Source organism: Miniopterus natalensis, chromosome 16 (assembly GCF_054644295.1).
Source record: "Miniopterus natalensis isolate mMinNat1 chromosome 16, mMinNat1.hap1, whole genome shotgun sequence".
Taxonomy (NCBI): domain Eukaryota; kingdom Metazoa; phylum Chordata; class Mammalia; order Chiroptera; family Miniopteridae; genus Miniopterus; species Miniopterus natalensis.
Genome location: NC_142096.1, coordinates 17,578,678 through 17,604,876, shown reverse-complemented (window position 1 = coordinate 17,604,876; position 26,199 = coordinate 17,578,678). Strand labels below are relative to the sequence as shown.

At 38.4% G+C, this 26,199-nt stretch overlaps 1 protein-coding gene across 1 annotated transcript; it reads left to right on the top strand.

The window, feature by feature from the left end:
• Positions 1-444: 444 nt before the first annotated feature.
• LYPLA1 (lysophospholipase 1) lies at positions 445-21,845 on the top strand. The gene is made up of 9 exons (XM_087825381.1): positions 445-545; positions 1,403-1,434; positions 6,520-6,585; positions 8,443-8,490; positions 10,124-10,194; positions 12,670-12,743; positions 14,841-14,942; positions 16,370-16,546; positions 19,898-21,845. The coding sequence occupies exons 1-9, from the start codon at positions 477-479 to the stop codon at positions 19,949-19,951; spliced, it is 693 nt and encodes a 230-aa protein (XP_087681507.1). The 5' UTR covers positions 445-476; the 3' UTR covers positions 19,952-21,845.
• Positions 21,846-26,199: the final 4,354 nt, after the last annotated feature.

Here is a 26,199-nt window from a genome sequence, read left to right as displayed (position 1 = left end):
TGGCTTTGGGACTCATTCTTTTCACTTCATTACAGTGATCTAAGCGCGGGAGACGACGCCAGGCTGCCGGGACCGCGCTCCCCGCCCGGGCCTGCGCGCGCCTCCCGGGGGTGGCCGGGGCGTCGGGCGGGAAGCGGCGCCGCGGGGCGCTGCGCACGGAGCCTGCGGGCGCGGAGGAGTGCAGGCGGCGGGGAGAGAAGGTCAGCTCAGGCCGGGGCTCCGTCACAGCCAATCGGGCGGATGGAGAAGCAGGACACTGTGACGCGCGGCGCGGGGGCGGGCGGCGCACGACGGGTCCTTCGGGCCCGGGCGCGCGGGGCTGGGGGCGGCGCGGCGCCGCGTGTGCGCGCAGGCGCCTGAGCGCGCGCTCGGCGGGGCGGGCGGGGACTCGCTGCTCTCACGCCCTTGGGCCACGGCCGGGCGCCAGCGCTCCTTTCCGCTTCCGATGCGCGTTGTCAGTCCCGCGCAGCCGGTGTATGTGCGGCAATAGCATGTCGGCTCCGGTTCCCGCCATCGTGCCGGCCGCCCGGAAGGCCACCGCTGCGGTGAGTGGCGGCGGCCGGAGCTCGGAGGGTCCCGCTCGGCCCTCGGCCGGTGACTGCCCCTCGGGCGGGGTCGCCTTCGCCGGCGGGGCGGGGACCCGCTCTTGGGGACGTCCGCCCTGACGGGATGAGATGGAAAGGGGGCCACGTCCCGGGCCCCTGCTGTGTGGCGAGAGCGCTGGGTCCGAGGCCGGGGCAGGGTCCGCCCCGCCACCCCAGCCCCGAGCCCGAGCCCTCTGCATTGCGCACCGAGCGCGGCCCCCGGGCCCCGGCCCCGGCCCCGGCCCCGGCCCCGGCCCCGGCCGGGAGTGACCGGCGTCGCTGCAGAGGCGTCCTCATCGCGGCGGCTTTGTGGCACGTTCCTGTCTTGGTTGTGGATGCGGGAAGTTAGGAAGACTTTATTTTCTTACCTTGCGTTCTTATTCTAAATTAAAGAAGTTTGGAGATTTAGTGTCGTATGAGACCAGAGGTGCTGTTTTTTTTGTTTTTTTTCGGACGCTGGACCTAAGGATCTCAAACTTATTTTTATGTCCGGAAGTCCTTCTTGTGGAAAAATTCTACAGGATGAGTGAGACCTTTCGGGGTTTGACTTGAGACCTTGTCTTAGAATCTGATCACTGCACTTAATGTCTGAGTGGGGACCCCTTTCTGTGCTGAAACCCCACATTAATTAGCGTAGGAACTACAGAGAGAGAAGTTAACTGTTTTCGCCATTTAAGAGATGTCTGTAGAGATTAATTAACTTGCTGAAGGAAGTGTTCTGTAGTTCTGGCATCCACCCTAGCCACGGCTACAGTGTGGAACAATTCCCCGCGGGTGTGTCTAGGTACAGCTTATTAATTTTCCCTCTTTCCCTCTAGGTGATTTTCCTTCATGGATTGGGAGATACAGGGTAGGTACCATTATTTTAGCAACAGTAATAAAATTGGGTCATGCAACTACCTAAGCAATCAATGGTGTCATATTTAGGAACTCTAGGGTTGTATAAAAAAAGATTGCTGGTATTTCTTACAGTCCAGCAATAAGATACAATCTTTTCATTTTGGAAAAGCCCCAGAATGTCTCCGTCATTATCTTGGATTTGTCATTTTTCAATTCCTGTTTTTGGAACATATTAAAACTGCAAACTCCTCGAGTTGCTGTGGGTATTGGATAGCAGAGATGGGTGGAATGTTTGAGCTTTCTAGAGGGTTAAAATTTCAGGGCAGGTTTAGAAGAACTGGTTGATTTTGATAAGAGAGACAATAGCAATGTACAGCCCACAGCATTCTGAATGAGAGCTTAGATGTTCCCTTAAAAGAAAAAAAATCAGTTGAAGGGCAAGGGAGGCAAGTCAAAGATTTGTTTGGAGGCTTATCAAACAAATTTTGTTGTGCTAACTTTAGATAAATGGTTTATCTTTCACTTAGGCTTTTTCTATATTGAGAGGTTTTGTTTTTAATTTAAATCAATGATTATCTGTTTGAAACTTAGGTAAAGTTGTTTTTATAGAATTGTTACAAAATTGTAGAATTGGCAGAAAACTGAAGATAGATAAATTTTGATAAATTAGCCAAAAAACGGTTAAATCTTCTTTACAGGGAGGTGTTGGATTAGAATAATTTTTTTCTTCTTTTTTTTTTTTAGATTAAGTTTTTTGGTTTTTGTGGGGGTTTTTTCCCTCAACCCCTTAAAACCCCTTAGCCTAGCCCACTGAGCAAGATGGTTTGGGCCACTATTAGGTCCCCCATCTTCTTGGTTGGCGCCTTCTCCACTAATAAATATTTCCTTACTCCAGATTCTGACATTTTGAGTTTTGGCCTTTTGAAGCATTGAGCTCATGAACTTGGGTTCGGTGACACTTGGAAATAGACATCAGAAAGAGACTGGCTAAATAATTACGATCTGTCCCTGCATGGAATGCTGTGGAACCATTGTAAAAGTGTTCCAACCTGCAGAGAATTTTAATTTTTTTTGATAAATTATGAAATTTATTTATATTTCACCTTTTGAAAGCCAGAACGTAACAAATTTCACTTTCTGGAAAGTAATCTTATTAGAAAGACATGACGTGCACTTAATACAAAGAAATCGGTTTCCTGGTACCACCAGTGACACATACATGCTTTATTTGAGCCAAACAGGATATGCCTGGAAGCAAGAGCTCAGCAAACTGAGAAATGACAGTTTGCCTAGATTAAGTTTTAAAGGTGATTCCTAATATTATTTTATGCTTACTAAGTAGAGGTAATGTGACACATACTTAAAGGTCTCTAATTCTGAAAGTACTTTGTGAGATAACACTAAAGAAAAGCTGATTCTAGTTTGGTTCCATGGATACATAGTGAAATTCAGAACAAACCAATCTAACAAGTCACAGTTTATTGTTTAAGATACTTTTGGAGAACTAAAGTACATTTGTCAGGTTAACTTGGAGGATGTTGGATTAAGCAATTCAGTTTTGTCCTGTGGTTGGGCAAAGTTATAATGGCCACCGTAGTGAGAAGGTATTTTAAGACCTACAAGTGAAGCAGGCAACTTCATAGATTATGACAGAATTTATTATAAGTAATTTACTAACTGGAAGATTGGGTCAGAGCAGAAAAGATGACCCAGCAGTCTGCCCAGATTGTGCTCCATTAACAGACGTCTGCCTGTTACAGTACTTTTTAAATAGTATAACTGGGGTACTGGTGACTGATAGGACAAAGAGACAAAGAATCCAATAGTGACAGAGACCATACCTCCTAGTGGTCTTGTGACTCAGTACTATCACCAGTTTGATATTTATCTCGGTTGTCATCTCATTCTGGTTGTTACTAACAAAAATATTTATGGCTACATTTTAAGGAACACAAATAATGATGAACTAGAAAGCTTTGATATGCTTGCTGGGGACAGAAGGTGGTCAAAGGTCACAGCATGAAACTTAAATCTGGGTCACAGATGAAGTTGGTTTTGTTTACATCTATATCTATACAAGTTCGTTGCTATAAAAATGGGCAGCTTTTGTCCTATTTTGTTGAGGTTCTTTGCAGAACCAGCCATAAGGCAGTTCCATTTTTAATATTTTGAGAATACATATAAACAGCAGAAAAGCTCATGTTAAGAGGGAGGCGGAAATTAGAAATACATTGCTACAAGCCAAGGAATGCCAGGAGCTATCACAAATGAAAAGGCAAAGGATTAACCCTTAGAGTTCTCTGAAGCAGTGTATGTAGCCCTTCTGATACCTTGGTTTTGGACTTCCAGCCTCTTGAACTGTGAGAATACACTTCTGTTGTTCTAAGCCATCTATTTTGTAGTTATCTGTTATGGCAGCCCTGGGAAACTAATACACTTCGTGACTGATGCCTGTTATATGTTTTGCCCTTTGATTCATTTATTTATTCAACAAATACTTAGTGCTGCTACATATCCAGTACTCTTCAAATCCTGGAAATATGGTACTAATTTAAAGAGAGAAAAAAACCCTCACCGGTGTACTCAGTGGTTAGAGCGTCAGCCCATGCACTGAAGGGCTCAAGTGATTCCACTTCTGTGTGTATATTGGAAGAAACCCAAAACACTTATTTGAAAGAATATATGTACCCTTGTGTTCATTGCAGCATTATTTGCAATAACCCAGATATGGAAGCAATCCAAGTGGCCATCCATAGATGAGTAGATAAGAGAAAAAAAGCTATGGTACATATATACGGTGGAATGTTCCTCGGCCATAAAATGAAGGCAGCCTTACCATTTGCAATAGCATGGATGAACCTAGAAGGTATTATGCTAAGTGAAATAAGTTAGTCAAAGGCAAATACCATATGATTTCACTTATACGTGGCATCTAAAGAACAAAGTAAAGGAACAAAATTCAAACAGACCCATAGATACAGAGAACAGACTGGGGACTGGGTGAAAAAGGTGAAGGGGTTAAGAAGTACAAATTGGTAGTTACAGAGTAGTTATGGGTTTTGTATAGCATAGGGAATATAGTCAATAATATTATAACAACTATGTATGGTGCCAGGTGGATAGTGGAAATATCAGGGGGGAGCACTATGTGAAGTGTATGATTGACTATGCTGTACACATGAAACTAATACAAAATAATATTGACTATAAAGTATAAATGAAAAATGAAATTTTTAAAAATATGTGTTGTTTGGGGGTCAATATCCAAAATATATAAAGAACTCAGTAGCAAAAACCAAATTCAATTAAAAAACGGGCAGAGGAACTGAATAGACATTTTTCCAAAAACGTACAAATGGACAGCTGATATATGAAAATGTGCTCAACATGACTAATCATGTAGGAAAATGCAAATCAGAATCATCATGAGGTATCATCTCACACCTGTCTGAATGGCTATTATTAAAAAACAAATAAGTGTTGGTGAGGAAGTGGAAAAAGGGAACCCTTGGGCACTGCTGGTGGTAATGTAAATTGGCATAGCCACTGTGGTAAACAGTATGGAGGTTCCTCAGGATATTAAAAATAGAACTATATGATTGAGCAATTCCACTTCTGTGTATATATCTGAAGGAAATGAAATCACTCCCACAAAAGGATATTTGCACCCCCAGGTTCATTGCAGCAGCATTTATAATTACCAAGACATGGAAACCACCTAATTGTCCATCATTGGACTCCTCATTCCCTATCGATTTCTTTGGATATCCTTTTCGGAAATAAGTTGACCATAAATGTAAAGGTTTGTTTGTGTATTTTCAAATCTATTCCATTGATTTATTTCAGTACCACACTGTCTTTATTACTGTTGCTTGTAGTAACTTTTGAAATTGGGAATTGTGAGTCCTTCAACCTTATTGGTTTTCAAGATTGTTTTGGCTATTTTGGGTCTCTTGAGTGTCCAAATCAATTTTAGAATTGGCTTGTCTGCAAAGCCAGCTGAGATTTTGATAGAGATTGCATTGACTGTATATCAGTTTGGAGAGTACTGCCATCTTAAGAATATTAAGTCTTCCAGTCCATGAACATGGGATGTTCATTTATGTAGATCTTTAATTTGTTTCAACATGTTTCGTAGTTTTCACTGTAAAGTCTTACACATATATACAAACAACAAACACACATGCACTCACATATGTGCACACCTATACAACTCCTAGAGTAATGCCTTGCTCATAGTGTTATATAATTGTTAGTATTAATACTGTTATTAATTTTTCCATGTGTTCTTAACACTTGGGGAAGATGCATTTAAAAATAGAGAGTTAACAGAAAAGCACTTAATGTTTATTTTCAGACTATTTTACACAAGCTTAAGTTACTTTTACTTTATCCTTTAATAGAGGTGACCTGTAAAAAGAATTAGTTATAAGGTCATGTATAAACAAGCAAGAAACTGTACATATGTATAGTATGATCCCATTTTTGTAAAAATCTGTATTTCTTAAGTGATATGCATAGAAAAAATTGGAAGGAAATACATAGATTAACTGTTTATTTCTGGTTGGAAGCATTATGAAGATTTATAATTTTTCTCATTCTATATACACACACACACATATACACACAAAAAAAGAATGCTAGTTAAATTTATTTTTTATAGTGTAATAACCATGTGGAGATATCAGACAACTGATTTACTTTACTCCTTTGATGCTTTTTGAAAATATAAAATGTGAATGATCTTTCTTGCCTGATCTGTTAGGTATGTTATAAAGTTATAAAGAGATAAAAATACATTTTGTAAATCCTAAAAATATATTTTGTAAATTCTGTGGAAATACATGAAAGAAAACACAATTCTCTTCAGAAATCTCAAGAAATCATCTTTATCCATAGGTAAAGTTGAAACAGTAGTCTTTGGGTTGTTTCTAGGTTGGTGCTGTTATTTTAATAGCATTGATTGCCCATACTTTTAAGATATTTTAAGGGGCTAACATTTATTCTTACAAACTTTAATAATACTATTCTGTTACTAGTTTATTGGGAATTAAAACAATATCTAATGGCATTGTTCAAATAATTTCTCTACCAGGCATGGATGGGCAGAAACCTTTGCAGGTATCAGAAGTTCACATATCAAATATATCTGCCCGCATGCGTAAGTATTTTTAATCTTTAGGCTTGTGACTTAGAATCTGGAGAGGAATGTTTTTACAGCTTTACTTTTCTAGAAAAGCATTTGAATATAATTAATTTTTATCTTGTAAATATTCAGTTTAAAAATAAAGATTAGAGTACACCTGAAACTAACACAAAATAATATTGAATGTAAGCTGTAATTGAAAAATAAAATTTTAAAAAAGTAAAAAAAATGAAGATTATTTCCCAGCCAGGGTGGCTCAATTGGTTAGAGAGTTGTCTCAGAAGTTGTGTGTTCGATTCCCGGTCAAGGCACATTCCTAGGTTGTGGAGTCAATCCCTGGTCTAGTCAGTCCCCAGTCAGGGCACATACAGCAGGCATAGGCAACCGATCAATATTTCTCTCCCTCCCCCTCCCCTGTCCCCCTCTTCCTCTCTATCTCTACTTCTGCCTCTACCTCTAGCCCTAGCCCTCCCTCCCTCTCTTCCTTCCTTTCTCTCTAAAAAGTCAATAAACATATCCCTGGGTAAGGATTAAAAAATAATAATAAAAAGATTAGTAAATTCTTTAAAACTAAAATAATATGTTGTGGACTTTTTTCTTTTTTTTTTTCTGGTGAGAAACTTAAAATAATGCTCTCTTGGAGGTAAGTTGAATTCACAGCCAGAAAAATCCTGTTAGATATATAAATATCTATTAAGCTCTAAGAATATCCATGATGTCTGAAGGGGATGGCTGCTTTGTGAGAAATCTTTACTATGTTGTACACTCTCCTAAATTTTATTGATTAGAGGCAATGTGTGATGTGCTGTGGAAAGAACACAGACTTTGGAGTCTGATAGATTTGGTTTAGAATTCTGAAAATGTTTGCGGCTGTTAAAGAACCTAGGAAGTTTTGAGCAAACTCAGAAAATCAATAAGTTAGGCAAGTTTTTAGGTCAAAGGCTACTAAGAAGCAATAGCCATGGAGAAGACAAATGGAATTAAGTACATGCTCGTAGGTTAGTAATTCATCCTCAGAAGTGGTGGTAGCAGTAGAGGTGATAAATATGAAATTGGAAATGGGTAAAGGAAAAATACCTGAGATTAAGTAAGAAAACAGCCCTCCATTTCCAAGAAACAGAATTGTTGATTATATTGGAATTTATGCTATATTGTTACTGGCCCCAGAACTGAATTTGGTTTGAGGCTGTTTCCCAACCTAGGAAAGTTTTATTTCTCAAATCTTGGTAAGATTTCGTTACATCTGAGGTATATGTGTTTCATGACTCGGGAAAATAGTGGTGAGATGTAGTTATAGTGCATTTATTTTTCTTTCCTTTTGTACCTAGTTACATTCAGGTTGTCCAGCAAATTTTTCATCGCAAACTTGAACTGGCTATAATGAACACTTAAACAAAATTCACATTTCTCTTATTTAATGCTCTCAAACAAGCAGATATATAGCTAAGAACTAGAAAATAAGCAAAAAAATGTAATCTGATCATACGGGAATTGATGCTATAGTATCTGTTCAATAAATTGCTCATATCCTTAGCCCCTTAGCCAGAGTTTCATGTTTTATACATTTCCAATTTGTCTTGGTTACTGGTTTTCCTTCTCATGTTTGTTTTGAGAGTGTTAAGGATGTTGAGAAAGGAAAATGTGTTTTATTTGTCAAACTTAGTTCTTTCCAGCTGCTGCTCTGTTTTCAGAACACACTTGAAGAGTATGCAAAACCGAATTATACAGGTGTGGATATAGTGAAACACCTCCTATATTAAAATCGTAGCATAGTTTTACATTAGCCTCAAGTAATTATCTTTAATGGATTTTATCAGGTTTTATGCTTTGTTACATTATTCTTATTTTGCTGCTTTTTTTCTTTTCATGTAGACCAGTTATGCCTGTAACATTAAATATGAACATGGTTATGCCTTCTTGGTAAGTAAGAATTTACTTATTCAATAAGAACTTTTTATTTTACTTAGTTTTCTTGATCAGGAGTACTTTTGTGTATAACAATTTTTAATTAGCTATTTTTAAGTTACAAAGTTATATAATTCACTTTAAATTTAACCTTTATTTAATTATTTAAGTTTTTATATTTTAGATTCAGGGGTAAACTTCAGGAGCTGCACCAACAGGTAGAGAAATAGTAGAGAATGAGCAAATAGAAATACTGCAGAAAATACCTCCTACCTTTGTTGATTTCAGTAACCAGACATTTGAATGGCCCCAGGTGGCAATTACTCTGATTAAGCCACAGCATCTTTACCCTTTAACTTCTTCCCTTTCTGGAGAGTTGATGAGTTTTTAAGGAAACCATTTCCTCTTGGACCCTCTTAAGATACTTTTGCATTTTACATATGCTGTATAGTCAGAAAGTAGAGTAAGTTCTTCATTCTACTGAACCACTTCTAAGCTATGATTTTGTTTCCTGCTGTTCTCTGAGACTCCTGCCACAGATCTTTTCAAAAATGGTGACTATGATACCTGATCAATATTTTCCTTTCTACTCTATTTCATGCCACCATTTTATCTTTTGGGTGACTACAGGATCCAATGTAAATGACTTGTTCACAACCTTGGCTGGCTTGTTATTTCCTTGGCTCTTCCGCAGTGACGTTTCCTTCTCTCACCTTTGGTCATCCACAGTCATTCCTTGGGCCTTGTCATCTTGAACTGTACCATCTCTGAAGACACTTAATTCAAACCTGATATTAAGAATAATTACTCATCCCTTGAGTTTGCTTCCCTGTTTTTATACTATTTGTTCTTAGACCTCGTAGGACTTACAGTCTTCTGTCTTCCTCTCTACTTGTTCCCAACCATCTCTAACCCACCCCTGCACTTTTTTTATGTACTTTAGATTCGTTGGCAATTTTTACAGGTTCCTGCCTACCTTGGTCTTTGGTTCTTTCATCTTCCCTCTCTGGCAAAATTCCTGTTCAGAACCAAAATTTTGACCTAATATCTCTAGTAGAGACCATAATGAAAGCATATAACCTGATGGAGAAGTAGAAGGGGCCAAAGGAAAGCTTCTCTTGGTCTCTGGTTTGAGGTGTCCACAATATGTGATGAAAAAGTTTTGCAGAATATGGATAAAAATCAGTATAAATAACTGTGTTCAATAGGTATTAGGTAGTGCATGCAAGAGTGACATCATAAAGTAGCTCTATTCCATTAGGTTGACTTACGATGCAACAGAAGAGGAAATGAGTAACTGAAATTTATTGCAAACTTCTTAGGAATGTGGGTTGAGATTCCTACTTGGGTGTAAGATTGGACTAGATAATCTCTTAGATATTCTTATCCTAAAATTATGTGGCACTGTGACTTTTTAACATTAGAATCTGTATCTAGTTGGGATAAAAGGTACTAACAGAATGTTAGATTCACGCATTTAAGTTCGTTGTTTCCCCTCTGAAGACATTTTAATTGAGTTTCATGTTCTAGAAAGTATGTTTGTCAGCCCTTTTTATGCCAACTACCATGAGTTTAGTAAAACATACTTACCAAGAGTAGATAGTCTTAGAATCAAATGGTTCTTTTAAGATTTTGCCTTATTTTTCAGGTTTGATATTATTGGACTTAGAGTAGATTCACAGGAGGATGAACCTGGAATTAAACAGGCAGCAGAAAGTGGTAAGTACAGAAAAGTTTTATAAGCAAAAGCATTTTTAATATTTTTAATAGGTTGAATAGTTTTATTGATATTGATGAAATATTACACAATTATCTGAACCCAGGAAGGGGGGTGCTGTTTCCTTCCTTTCTCATCATTCTCTAACTTGTTTGCCGTGATGGCCACATGGACTCACTTAACTATGCTCAGTGAAGGTGAGGTGGACAGGGAGGAATGGCAGTTATTAAACTGTCAGATAATTAATTTTGCTTTGAGTTACATATCAAATGGACAAAATAACAAAATGTTTAATAGTTGTGGCCAGTTATCTTCATTAAGGAGACTTGAAATAAGGATGGAAATAATGATATAATAATGTAATGACATATAATGAAAATTATATTAATAGTTAATTTTAGTGTGGTAATATTAAACAAGCTAGATAATTCTTATAAACCATCTCATTTAACAGTCCTATGAAATAAGTATTGGCCCTACTTTACAGAATCTCCAAAATCCGTTCTCTGGTTAGTATTCCATGCTCCCTTATGAACATGTTAATTTTGCTTATTTTTTGGGTGAAAGCATAAAGAACATGGACTTATTGGGAGAAATCTGGGTTTAGAAAATGCACAGAAACATCCTTTGGTTTTACATATATGTACTGAAATATTTACAAATAGACAATGTGGTGATTGGGATTGACTTCAGAATAATCTGGGTGGTGTCACGCTGGGATTGATGAAACAATCTTGGCTCTGAATTGATAATTGCAGAAGTGAGATAATGTGTACCCAGGGAGTCATTGCACACTTTTTCTATTTTTATGTTTATTTGAAATTTTCCAACATAACTTAAAAATCCAAAACCAAAACCAGTAGGATCCTTTAAAAAAATCTTTAAAAGAAATTTTTTTGAACTCTTAAGAACTTCAAAACAGGAAAGAAGTTACATTCAAAACACATTAGATATTTAGAAATATCAAACTAAGAACACTGACTTTTAGGACCATCAAAAAGTCAGTGTTATAGCTTTTATCTATAACACTAAAGCTATAATCCTATAGCTAGGTATTTATAAAAAAAATAATAATAATAGATGACAAAAACAGGTGTTGGGTATGGGAATGAGTTGTGAGACCCTGTGAGAGGTAGGAGCTGGGCTTTGTGGAGAAGACAGGTGGGCCTGTTGAGTTCCAATGTGAAAAAAGTTCTGTCCTAATGATAGAATTGGCCTATGACATACTTGAGATTTCTTTCCTCTCCAAGGTGATGTAATATTGGAGAGATTAGGCTCAGACTCAGAGCTGGGAAAGAAAGGAGTCTCTGTTTGAGGGCTGAGAGACTGTGCTATTGAAGAGAGAGTGCTCAGGTTAGGTTGAGGGTAAGGTTCCCTTACCCTCATGCAGAAATTAGAACCTACTACTCCACAACTAGCTGCTGCCATTGTAGTCTGTTAAGTTTATCTCAGCAATTGGTGTAACCATGGCATGTAAAGCTTTATGAAACTGAGGGAAAATACTCCCAATAGCACCTGACTGGCTAGCACCTAACATTCACCAAACCCCAACTGCAGTCTCCCCTAAGTAAATCCCTCATAATTCTCAACAGTTCTTTTATTTCTTAATTCTTTACTGTTCTCTAGTCCATTTTCCCATGCCCTAATCAAGGTACCTCTAGCTTTTCATACTAATTCTAATGAAGAACTAAACTTTATACAAAAGCAAAACAATTTTTAATTTGGGCATTTGGGTTTTTTTGCAGTGTTCTAATAAACGTATTTTTGGTTTTTGGTAAAAAGGAAATGTAAAGGTGGAAATTTTAATCTTAAAAAAAATGAAAGTCTTACATATATGTCAAAAATGAAAGAAGATAAATTTTTTAAAGGTGCAGTTTTTCCCAAACTCAGTACTGATTATAAAGAAAAGGAAATTTGAGGAGGTATCAAGTCTTATATTTAATGATGTGTGCCTATAAGAACGTATTTAGCAGAAAGAAAATAACTCATTTGTTTCTTTTACTGGCTATAGGAAAATATAATACTGTTGTTTTTTTAAAAAAATAATAGAATGAACTGTTTAAATACTATAAATCACAAATCATGCAACTTGCTTAACTACTTAAAATTTAAAATTTTTAAATTTTAAACTACTTTTAGGTACAAATGCCTATGGCTCCTTGAAGAGAGAAATAGAAAATGTATATGAACAGAATTGGCCATACATAAAAGAATATTCTTATATTGAGAGAAGTAACTTGTTTACAAATTATATAACAAGAAACAATTGAACAGTGTAAGCAGTACATGTAAAATCTGAGTTTTAAAATGATATTGAATTCTAATTCTGCATTTTAATAGAATGCTTCAAGTTTTTCACTTGTTTTGACCTTTAATATACATGGTATTTTTCTGTCATTAATTTATTTTCTGTTTAAATTGTATCAGTAGCCTTAACTTTGAAAGTGTTAGTAATTTAACTTTCATGTTATTTTTAGTTAAAGCTTTGATAGAGCAAGAGGTGAAGAATGGCATTCCTTCAAATAGAATCATTTTGGGAGGATTTTCTCAGGTAAGATGAAGTTCGGGGTGGTATGTCAGTACCATTAGTACATTTATCTAGAAGTCAGTGGTTTCAATCCTTTTCTGTGGAGGAGTCCTTTTTCTAGAAGATATTATAGAAACTGATATACTACTTACCTTTAATGCTGAATTTGGTTCGAATGGACTAGAAATAATTATTAATTGAGAAAGTACTTCATACTCTTTTGCTTTTGTAGTTTTCTCTTTTTCAGCAATAGCTTTACCGTATAGATTATGTCTTAAAAATCAATTTATTAAGTAAATTGATTGGAATCTGGAATGTTGACACTATGTAGCCCTTTAAACAAAACTCTGTGTATAGGTATAAGTCCCCTAATATGCGCAATGAGGTAGAAGACAAGGCAGTTTCTTCCCTCTTTTTGTCACAGATTCCCACTGGTTGAGCCCTGCAGATTCTCTTGCAATTCCTGTTGGGCAAGATCAGAGTAGGGGCTTCCACAAAGCAACCTACAATGCTGAGGGCGCTGGTTGTCTCACCTAGGCTCTGTTTTCCCACTAGAGGAACTGGATGCTCAGGGAAGGCCTCTCCATGTGGTGGTACACTAGTCTCGAGGAGAGGCGATGAGGCCAACATGTAGCTGCTTCTCTGACCCTTCTAATGCAGTCTGTCACGTTCTCTGTGGTACATCAGCCTCACCCCCACGCCCAAGGATTCTCTCAGTGGTGTCTTGTTCTTGAATAGTTATTAGTTGTTTTTGTGAAGGGTAACAAAGTTAGGAACAACCTTTGTTGCCATCTTGGTGAGTTCATACTATCCTCTTTCTGTCATGTAAAATAGGTTTTAGATATAAATATGTGATGTTTATTTTTGGCATCTTCTCTTTACTCTTTCTTCTACCTCCTATCCTTTCTCTATAGGCACAGTTACCCCATGTTCACCTTATATCCTTATTTCAGCTTCTCATCGTTTGCCATGTCACCCATCCCCAAATTGCTATGGCTTCTAATCTGTAAATTTTCTAAATCAACAACTTAGTGTCAGACAACATGAATTAGGGCAATGTCAGAATTAGGGAATGATTTAGGAGTTAGAATTCAATAGAAAGGTAGGTTGTTGATATAATACAGTAAAAAAATAAGTTACTAATTTCATATTTGTTGAAATTCACAGATAATATACCTTATGATACACAGTGTGACCTAAATATCGGTACAGAAATGAATGCTTGTTTTAAATAGGAAATGAACATAAGAGTCTGTAGATTTGAGACTTGTTGACCACAGTTTACAAAAACCAACTCCTAATACCTTAAGCAAGAAAATGTTATGAGTCTGTGGGATCACATCAAGGAAACCAAAGATGAGAATGAAGCAAGGCCTCCTCGGGAAATAGTTTTGACTTGGAAAGCCGCCGTCACTTCTTCTCTCCATCTTCATCTCTGTTTTTCTTCTCATCTGCTTCATTTGCCTCTCCATCTATAGTTGGCTATCTTAGCTTTTGCAGCCTGTAGTGTTTCCAGTTCTTGAGTTTACATATTACGGTTCCAGCCACACAAAGAAACAGACTGACAGTCACTGATTCCCAATTTCAGAATCCTGGGAGAAAGAGCATGACTATCTCAGATGAGAAAGGGTCTCAGGTCTTCATGTGGCCCAGTGACTGATGGGAATGCATTTCCCAGAATGCAGGGTGTTGTGAGCTGGCTAGGCAGATCCTCTAAAGGTGTCTGCTACATAGTCTTCATTATCTTGAATTACTGTTTTGGAAAATAATACCAGTTTAAGATGAGGTTTGATTTTATACTAAGACACTTCAGAGGAGAAAATAGTAACTATAAATTCATAATGTTCCTAAGGCAGTTGTAAGTGCAGCAGTTAACTCTACTGTTATCTATGTCTTGACTTACTGGACAGTTGCTATGTTCTCACAGTGGTCTTCAGTGTAGAGAATCACGTGCTTTAGGACACAGTGGGGTGTGTTTGTATTTCGATTTGTTTGCCTGATTTGATTTGACATCAACCACCCAGTTTGATTTTTTTATGGACATCATTAATAACAAGAAATCTCATAAGTTGCTGTTAGCAAAGAATGTGTTCCATTGACTTTCCCTGTTTGTCTTTCCAGGGAGGAGCTTTATCTTTATACACTGCTCTTACCACACATCAGAAACTGGCAGGTGTCACTGCACTCAGTTGCTGGCTTCCACTGCGGACTTCATTTCCAGAGGTAGTCTGATTGATACATGCAACATTAAATTACTGAGCTAAATGATAGCAGATAATGTTGCGGGAAGGGTCATTTTTTAAATAAACTTTATATTTTTAGGGCAGTTTTAGGTTCACAGCAAAATTGAGTGGAAAGTACAGAAAGTTCCCACATACCCACTGTCTCCATACATGCAAAGCCTCCCCACCATTGACATTCTGCAGCACAATGGTAGATTGGTTACAATCGATGAATCTACATTGACATATCATCACCCAAAACCCATAGTTTACATCAGTCATCCTTCTTCAAAAAGAATTTTCTTAGACTTTTGTGATGTATTACTATGCTTTATGGGTACACTACATTGTCCTCATTATTGATTACATAGAGTGAAGTAAGAAATAAGTTCTGTTGTCATAAATCTTATATTTAAAGTGTTTGATACATTTTAAGATATATATAAAAATTAGGGCTATTTTTCACACATAGAAATAATATTTTGAATGTTCAGTGTGCTCACTGCTTGATAGCAGATTTCGATATAAAATATAATTTGTATTTTTTTTAATGTTTTTATTGATTTTAGAGAGAGAGGAAGGGAGATGAATAGAGAGATAAAAATATCAATGAGAGAAACATCGATCAGCTGCCTCCTGCACACCCCCTATCAGGGATCAAGCCTGCAATCTGGGCACATGCCCTGACTGGGAATTGAATGAGCAACCTCTTGAGTCATGGGTCAGTGCTCAATCGCTGAGCCATAATGTCCAGGCCTAAAGTATAATTTCTAAGTACCCAACAGTATAGAGCAGTATAGTATATAGTACACATGGGAGATGTAGACTTTATTTTCAAATTCATCTTTAGGGTTTTTTCTTTTCTCTGTATAGTAACTCTTTGGTTACATAGTAAGTGCTGTTTATTAATCATATTTATTTATTTATTTAGATGAAGCGTGGGGAGAGAGAGAGAAACATTGATTTGTTGTTCCACTTATGCATTCATTGGTTGATTCTTGTATGTGCCCTGACCTGGGATCAAACTGACAACCTTGGCTTATTGGGACTGATGCTCTAACCAACTGAGCTACCCAGCCAGGGCTTAACCATCTTATTTAAATCAATTAAATAAGAACTGACAAGAACATGGTTCAGCTAAAACATACTTCTCATGTCAGGACAATGTGAACAGATAAACAGTAGAATCTGCTTCAAGGAACCAATTCACTGGGAAAACATATGACTGGGTAATCATGTGTCCTGTAACAGTTAGCAAAGATATGAGGAGAGTATATGGATGGAAGGAATTTTATTTCTGTGGCCAAATATAACCTGTAATGTAAGTAATAACATGTTGTATGCATATATCTATCTATAGTTTTAAATGCCTGACATAATGCTCTACACATTTGAATAAATAATACTAGTTTTGTTTTGTTTTTGCAGGGTCCTATCAGTGGTGTTAATAGAGATATTTCTATTATTCAGTGCCATGGAGAATCTGACACTTTAGTTCCCCTAATGTTTGGCACTCTTACTGCTGAAAAGCTAAAAACATTGGTAAATCCAGCCAATGTAACCTTCAAAACCTATGAAGGCATGATGCATTGTTCATGTCAACAGGTAAATGTTTGGAAATAGTGATTATAGAGACGTAATTTGCTTATTTTTCCATGTAATGTTTTAAAATAACATTTGATTGTTGGGCCTTTAAAGGAGTTAGTGAATTCACACTGAGTCATAGGTTATCAGGACATAGATCAAAGTTTGTTCAATTTAATGCAATAAACATTCACTGATTTCCTATTACATGCAAACATTGTACATAATTCTAAGACAAAAAACATTCCCTTTTTATTAAAATTTAGAAAGGATTAATTAAAATTAAAAATTTAGTAGGAGGGAAGGATATATATCCAAGTAACTGTATAGAAAGCAAATGTGATATGTGTTAGAAGTTTTTAAGTCCTTAGAAAAACTCAGGAGAGTGAGATTAATTTTATCTTGGGAGGCACTGAGATCATGGTGAAAGAGCTAGATTTTGAACACTGGGTAGGATTTAGATAGCAAGTGTGCAGAGAAAAGACTGTAGAACAGGAAAAGCAAGCTGTCCAGTTGGGCTGTAGTCTTATGAAAAGCTAGGCATCATAGAATAGAGACAGAGGAGAGATTCGATTGTAGAGAGCTTTTATGTTGTGCTGAGAATGGGCTTGTTCTCTAGGCAGAAGACAGCCATTGACTTTTTTTAAAATATATTTTTATTGATTTTAGAGAGAGGAAGGGAGAGGGAGAGAGAGATGGAAACATCAGTGATGAAAGAGAGTCATGGATCGGCAGCCTGCTGCATGTCCCCTACTGGGGATCAAGCCTGCAATCCAGGCATGTGCCCTGACTGGGAATCCAACCAGGATATCCTGGATCCTAGGTCAATGCTCAACCACTGAGCACACTGGCTGGGCCACTTTTTTTTTTTAATCATCAAAGCAAGATGTAATCTACATTCTAGAAACAAATGAAGCAGAATCCATTAGAATTTAGTGACTAATTCTATGGAATAGGAAAGGTGTCAACGAGGCCTATATTTCTAGCTCAGATGATTAAGATGATACCATTCATAAAGAAGGCAGTACAAGCCTGGCCTGGCGTGGCTCAGCGGTTAAGCATCGACCTAGGATCCAGGCGATCAGGGTTCGATTCCCGGTCAGGGCACATGCCCGGGTTGTGGGCTGCAGCCGATCAATGACTCTCTCATCGTTGATATTTCTAGCTCTCTCTCTCCCTCTCCTTTCCTCTCTCTGAAATCAATAAAGATATATTTTTTAAAAAAAAAGGCAGTACAAGGAACAGTTTTAGGGTAACAGGAAGGAGATATCCTGAATTTAGTGAACATATAGTGATTGATGTGCCCCCATATCAGGATGGGATATTGGAAATACTTGTCTGAAGCCCAAGCCTGTAATAGAGATTTAGAATAGTTACCAGTATTATTGATCAGTAAAGAGTCACCATGGAAGAATATCATGAGGAAAAAAAGCCAAGGGATAGAACTTTGGGGAAGTTAAAAGGAGTTACGTGTAGAATTGAGAGTACAGGAGAGACTTTCTGAGTGGATGGGAACAGTAACCCATGAGTCAGAGGATGATTAAGGAGAAATAGGCCAGGAAGAAGCTATCCAATAATAAGGCACCTCAGATGTTTGGGGAGATAGAGCCAAACTGCAGTGGATTGTGTGAAGTAGACAGGGAAATGAGGAAGTAGAGGCAACATGTATAAACCTTTAAAGGTTTTGGTAAAGGGAAAAGAGAGTAGGAAGGTTCTTTTTAATAGGATGGAAGAAAGAGACCCGTAGAGGTAGGGAGGAAAGAGGAAGAAGATGCCATAAAGAGAAGGTAATTCATAGGGGGAAGTCTTAGAGGGATCATATAATTAAGTCCTGAAATGGGTAGCGGTTGCCTTAGAAGAGGTGAACAGCACTTTTGAATCAAGATAGAAGGGGATGGATGGATGTGAACAGAGTGTTGAGGTAGAGAAGAGAGCAGTTGAGAGCCCATGTTAGATCCTCTTAATCTTTTCAGTAAAGTAGGGGAGATGCGGTCGCTTAATAAGAATGAAGGATGCCTGGGTAGATTTGGAGGCTTAGAAAGGCCTACAATAAAAATTGGTGGCGAAGCATTGAGGCAGTTTATGTGAACATTGCAGCTAACTGCTCAACCTGGCTAAATCATTTGCTTTAGGGCAGAGACAGCAGGTCGTTAATATGATTTATCCAGACAGACAAGGGGCAAGGGTGTTACTGAGAACATAGTTGAAACTGTCATAGTGGTTCCTTATTTTTGTACTTGTTGGTCTACAGACTTTCTGTAGAGTTATTGAACAGGTAGCATACCCTACAATTTTCTAGAAGTTCTTCTTTTAAAATAACCTTTTGTTTTTATAAAATCAATAAAAGAAAGGAACTGTCTGAAGTATTGAATCCAAAAATGGAGGTAGCACTCGGAGCCTCCAGGAGGGACTGAGGGTCTAGAGCAGGGGTTTTCCAAGTAGACTTTGTATCACAAGGACCCCAGAGCTTAATAAACATACAGACCCTCCCCCCCCCAACTCAGTGATTCTGATTCAGTACATTGGGGGTTGGGGATTGAACTTAGGCACCTGTGTTTATATGGAGATGTTTTTAAAATAAAAGCTCCTTAGATGATTCTTTGTGCAATCACATTGGAGGACACTGGATTGATAATTAGGAGTGGAAACTGAGAAGAGGTAGGACAGTAGGAGGTGGTGTCACAGGAAACTTACAGGACTTTAGAGTGTTGTAAAATAGACCACTTTCGTGCTGTGGCTTTTTTTTCTGATTGACTATAAGGTTGAAGGTTCTCTGCATTGCTGATTTGTCGGTCTGAGGCTAAGCCTTGAAATACTAGAGATGATAGGAAATGAAATGTGTTTGGAGGAAGTGAGACACCTGTGAACCAGAAGTAGGGGTCTTCTAGGAAAGGTTTTTCTGTAGTAAATACTTGGTTATATTAATTTTCATATCTTTCCAGTCCTATCTTAGGTACGCTTTCTTTCTAATGGATTTAGCATTTCAGACTCATAAGAGAATGTTAAAAGCTAGGCTTTTCCACATATGTAGTTGGCATTCATTGTATACTTCCTGATACTTCTTGGTACAGGTATTATCACTTCTAAACCCCCTTCATCCCTCCTCACCCGTTTTATTTGTTCAAGTGTAGCAAAATGCAGACCATTTTCATGGGAGTAGATATTAGATGTGAGCCATCATTGAATGTACAATAATAATCATAGGAAATGATCTGAGCCTCCTTTCTCTGTTATAACTTTTAATTTTATTGTAGTAGTAAAAATGTTGTTTCACCTTATGTACACACACCACAGATTTAGTTAGTGGTATTTTAGTGGGGATTTAATTTCTGATTTGTGTAACTGCTCATTAAATCACTTTATTCCAAACAGGAAATGATGGATATCAAGCAATTCATCGATAAACTCCTACCTCCAGTTGATTGACATCACTAAGGGGCCTTGTGTAGAAGTACACACCAGCATCATTGTAGTAGAGTATAAACCTTTTCCTGTGCCCGATCTTAAAAATTACAATGTTTGCAGTGTTAAAATATTTTGCAAATACACACCAATGACACAGACTAAATATCTTCTTGTAGGAAATTTATGATCTTTCAAATTTCAATACATGTATTTGTATAATATGATCCAGAATATACTAGCATTAAAATAGGTGAAGCAGCTGGCTTCTTTTTCCCAAATTTAATTTGGCAAAATAATAAAATACTGCAACCAGATTTTCTATCACATCATTTGAAAATTTTTAGTATGCTTAATGAAAACTTGTTCAGGTATAAATGAGCAGTTAAGACATAAACTATTTATTAATACTGTGACTTAGTCTATGGACTTATTCCAAAATTACTTAGTCACCATGCAGTATGTGTATTTTTATATATGTATTCAGATATACTTAATGATTATAATACAGAAAAAGAATATGGTGTTATTACACTATACCTAACAGTAGGGATACTGCTTCTAAGTGTCAATAAAGAGGAATATTGCTCTCTTCAGTGAATGGCCCTTTTATTTGGGGGACCAGGCTTTTCTTTCCCTATTACAATTTCTTTAAAATTGTATTTATTTATTGATTTTAGAGAGAGAGGAAGGGAGAAAGAGAAAAAGAAACATCAGTTTGTTGTTCCACTTATTTTATGCACTCATTGGTTGATTCTTGAATGTGCCCTGACTGGGAATCAAACCCGCAACCTTGGTGTATCAGGATGATGCTCTAACCAATTGAGCTACTTGACCAAGGCACCGTTTCTTAATATTCTATTTTCCTCTCTAGAAAAGAAATTAATCTTTTCTTTTTATCCTTCATAACAGACCAAATGTTGCCTCCTTGCCGTAGACATCTGCTGTCAACACATGCTGTAAATTGACATTCTGAATCATAGACATGGTGGTATTTAAGATGTATTTAAACTTATATAAAGAAACCAAACATCACTTCAAACTTCCTACATTACTTAGTTTTTAAACTGTACTTTAGTCCAAAGTTAAGCCTATACAGTTATTAGAATCTTCAGTCCAGGTAGGGAATCATCCTTTGATTGTATTTTTCTGTAATTAACTCAGAGAATTATTATGTCATATTCTAGTATGTTCTGGAAAACTTAAGACTGATCTTAAAAACTGTAATTTCTAAGGTGATTTGCTCTAGGATGATTCTCCTTGTAGCGTAGAGTTTTAGTTTATGTATGTTTGAAATCAGCTACTGTGGGAAATGAACAGTCCCTTATAAAAACGTGCTTCACTTTTATCTGCCAGTGGACTTATTTGAAAATTTCACTTTAATCAGATGATTTTTAAAAAAATTTTTGTGCAAACATAAAAGTAGCAACTATTTGATTTTAAATAGTTCGAATTTTTAGATTATTGGTAAAACTATTTGAAAACAAATTTATCGGCTATAAAGGTTAATCAGAACTCAATACTATGGTATAGTTACCACACAGTTTAATATGTAGCAGAAATGTATGCTTCATATTTCTGAACTGTTAATTTTCCTTCTGTATTCCAACTGACAAAAACAATGTTGAGAATGCATCTTTATAAATGGGTGCTAATTGGTAATGGAAATAATTTAGTAATGGACCATATAGAATGTTAATAATGAAGCCATATGTTTATGTCTGGATTTAAAATTTTTAAACAATAATTTAATGTCATTTTGATTTGCCTTGATGAATATTAACTTGTTTCAGTTATACAAATCAGCAAGATATGATTTATGGCAAAAGATACTCTGTTGAAATGTGCTGTAATGTGGGAAAATGTAAATCTTTTCCACAGTTTCTATCAATGTGAAATAAAAGTTAATGCTCACTTTTCTGTGACTGCCCTTTTGAGTATTACTTTTAACATTTGGGTTTGCCTTGGAGTGACTGTCTATAATGAAAAGGAGGAAAATGACAATGTAATCACAAGAATATACATTGAGAGAGAGAAATGGAATGGAACCAGGCATGAGAAAAGCTGTTCTTGCTATGCAATTTTAATAAGCTAAAAAAAAAATTCTTAAATTTTTAGCATTCCTAAGCTATTTAAGAAATTTTGTTTAGTGTTTCCTTTTGTCTCATTTTATATAATATTCGTGGAATTTTTAAATTAGTGTCATAAATCAGTTATCCAAATAATTTTTTTTTAAAGAATGTTTTTCAATTACAGTTGACATTCAATATTATATTAGTTCCAGGTGTACAACATGGTTAGATATTTATATATAATTTACGAAATGATGCCCCCAATAAGTCTTGCACCCACCTGACATCAAACATAGTTATGATGATACTGACTATATTCCCTAAACTGTACTGTATACTGCATGACTATTTTGTAACTGCAAATTTGTATTTCTTAATCCCTTCACCTTTTTCCACACAGCCCTCCAGTCCACCTCCCATCTGGCAACCTATGTTTGTTCTCTGTATCTATGAGTTGGTTTCTGTTCTGTTTACTTATTTAATCCTCACCTGAGGATATTTTTTCCATTGATTTTCTTTGGAGAGAATGGGGGGGGGGGAGCAGGAGAGAGAGAGAGAAACATCAATGTGACAGAGACACATCGATTGGTTGCCTCCCACCTGAGCCCCGACCAGGGCTGGGGATCAAGCCCTTGACCGGAAATTCAACCCAGGACTCTTTGGTCCATGGACCGATGCTCTAACTCCTGAGCCTAAATGGCCAGGGCTGTTTGTTCATTTATTTTGTTTTTTATATCCCACATATAGATGAAATTACATGTTTGTCTTTCTCTGTCTTATTTCACTTACCATAATGTACCTTCTAGGCCCATCCATGTTGTTGCGAATGGTATGATTTCATTCTTTTTTTTTGTGGTCAAATAATATCCTATTGTATATAGGTACCACATCATCTTTATCCATTCTACTTTAAATTTTGATTAAATTCATTGAGCTGATATTGGTTAATAAAATTATATAGGTTTCACGTGTACAGTTCTGAAGTACATCATCTGTTTATTGCACTGTGTGTTCACCATCCGAAGTCAAATCTTCAGTTACCATATTTTTTTGTAACAGCTTTATTGGGATATAATGAACATACTATGCAGTGCATTTAAATTGTACATTTAAATTTAAATTGTACATTTAACATGTACAATTCAGTGGCTTTTTCTATATTCATAGAGTTACATACCATCACAATAAGAATTTTCATCACCCTAAAAAGTAACCCTGTGCCCTTTATCCACCACCCTGTGCCAGTTTCCAATTCCCCACTCTTCCTAGCCCTAGGGAAAGGTTAATGGAAACAACCCACATGCCCATCGATGAATACAGAAAACTTGGTATATCCATACAATGCAATATTATTCAGACATAAAATGGAATGAAGTACAACACAGATAAACCTTGAAAGCATTATATTCACTGAGAGAAGTCAGTCACAAAAGGTCAGATATATAATTCCATTTATATGAAATGATCAAAATATTCAAGTCCATAGAAACAAAGCAAATTTGTGGGGGCAGTAGTTAATGCTTAAAGGGTACAGGGTTTCTTATTGAGGTGATGAAAATTTTAAAAAATTATCTGGAATATTAACCCAAAAATAAAAGGCCTTTCAAAGTGAGAGGCAACAAGCATTTATTTGAGATAAAAAGAATAGCCAATTTGGAATCATGATTCAGGCAGAAATCCAAATAGTAATCTGGTTAAGAGACAAAGGTGGAGTTATTTAAGAGAAAGGGCCAGTTTCATCAACGGAAGGCACTTTTATTGGTGCAGATAAGTTAATGTTATGCTAATTCTAAACAATGTTTGCAGTTTTCTTTATGATAGTCATTAGTCTTGAAATCGTATTTGCTTTCTTGTCTTTGCAAACTTCTTTGGGGCATAAGGTTGCTTTAGGCCTAGTCCAAAGGTTACTTTAACATCCCAAAGGTTTGAGGCCTAAGATGTGCAAGGCACTTCCTCTGGGATAGCAGCCTGAGCTCCATTTTAAAGTGACTCTTCTGTTATTTTTATAGGAACTAGATAGTGGTAATGGTTGTGCAACATTGTGACTGTACTAGGCGCTACTTAATTGTACATTTTAAAATGGTAAATTTTATGTCGATGGAGTTAATTATATCAGAGCCCACAAATTGGAGGTCACTCCAGTGGGCCAGCCCGTCACAAATCTAAACCTGTCAGCCTGCATGAATGGGAAGCACCTGTCAAAAAACCTAACTTACACGAATCACAATGCTCCAATTCCGCTTTAGCTAGCCTACCCTAGAAAACATGACCTGCTAAGGTTGCCTCTCCTCACCTCTATAGGACTTGTTCTTGCCTAAAATCCCTCAAAAAAGTGCTGTCCTGCTTGTGAGGCACTGAACCCTACAATCCATGCGTTGCTTTCCTTTGGGTAAAGGACATTAAACTCATTACTGAATTGTTTTAGTTTTTTCACATGACAGTGTTATGTGTATTTTTATCATATAAGTATAATAAAATTCATTGTAAAAAACAAAAATGACAGTTACTAGAGTAAATGTATGTGGACATAAACATCCAAACCTGTGGAGAATTTATTTATTTTTTTCAATCCTTACCCGAGGGCATGCTTTTTGATTTTAGAGAGAGAGGGAGAGGGGGAGAGAGAGAGAGAGAAGCATCAATATGAGAGCATGATCAGTTGAGGGATCGAACTGGGGATCAGGAATGGAAACCGTGACCCTTCCTTGTACAGAAGGACGCTCTGCAGCCAGGGCTGTAGAGGATTTTTAAATATGCGTATTTGAGCCAAAGTGACAACATGCTTGGCAGCAAGATCTCAAATGCTGCAGAGAATGAGTTTTGCAGTGTCTTTATACATTGGGATTGAAGAGGGAGTGTAAGGACGAATGCGTGCAGGTGGGAGAAGGCAAGGGGGGACTGCAGGACAGTTACCATCGTGCTCTCTGGAGGGTGGCTTCTCCTCCCAGGGGCCTGAAAAAGAGGATTTGGCATTTCAAAGGCGTGTTAACGTAGATTCGGGAGAGCAATCGATAGGGCTCGAGTAAGGCAAAGATAAACCTATTAAAGAAGTTACCTGCCTGGGGCGTGACTGCCGGTCCTGACCTGCGAAGTTAGGAATTTATGATCGGCTCCCCGCCCGGCAGGTTCCTCGCCCCAGAGCCTTTGTCATCCCTAAGTAGGCGGCGGATTTGACTAATGAAGGTTAAAGCTGGTGTGGGAATATGCCTGCAAATAGCACGAGGTGGCAGTAAAAGGAGTGACCCGGCTATTGAAGGAGTCCCTCCAGGATTAATAATACATTTCAGTTGTGCGCCTTGGCTTTGTTGGTCACAAGGCTCAAGGAGGGCACCTCCCTCAGTGACCTTCAGAAACCCAGACGGGCCTTCCTCCTCCGAAGGCAAAGTTCCTGTCAGCTGCTATTCAACCCCGCCGGGTCTCAGTCCTTGAAGGAGCTTACAGACAATTTGAATTTTAAAAAGGAAAAGCTTCAAAGGGTCCAATCCGTATTATAAAGGGCTCTGTAGGGAGACGCAGGGCGGGGCGGTGTCTGTTTCTCTCTCGCTCTCTCTGTAGTTTATGTATTTTACTTTTTTAATTATTTTCGTTGCTGTAAGTATCCCAGATGTCCCGTCCCCACCCCGCTGACTCCCTCCACCCTTCTCCCGCCCCTCCCCGGGCTCTCGCCGCTCGACGCCGGCTTTTCCAGGCACCGGCTCCCGCGGGGAACCGCTCGGGTTTCGGTGACGCGAAAGCGGCCCGCGTTCCGTTCCGCAAAGCCGGCTCGGCTCCCAGCTCCGCGGGCCTCCGCAGGTTCCAGACCTTCGCGCTGTCGCCGGGGACCCCGGGGCCGGGGGGAAGCTTCCTTCAGCTTGCAGGCGGGGCGCAGGCGAAGGCGAAGGCGAAGGCGCGCCCCAGGTCGGCCGGGCGGCGCGTAGGCTTCGGCGGCCGCGGGCGGGAAACCCGGCGGCGGGGCTCGCGGGGCGGCCCCTTCCCGGCGATCCTCCGTCGATTGGTAGCGCCTGCGTCGAGCGCGCGGGGCTTGATTGGCTCTGCCTGAGGGGGGAGGAGCCTCCGCCGCCGCCGCCACCGTCGCCGCCGCCGCCGGCTCGGTGCGTGAGGAAGGGCCTAGGCCGGGGCCTGCCGCGTTGGGCTCCCTGAGCGCCCGAGCTCGCGCCCCGCTGCGGTCTCTGCCCTAGTTTCGCCCGCTTCTGGCCCCAG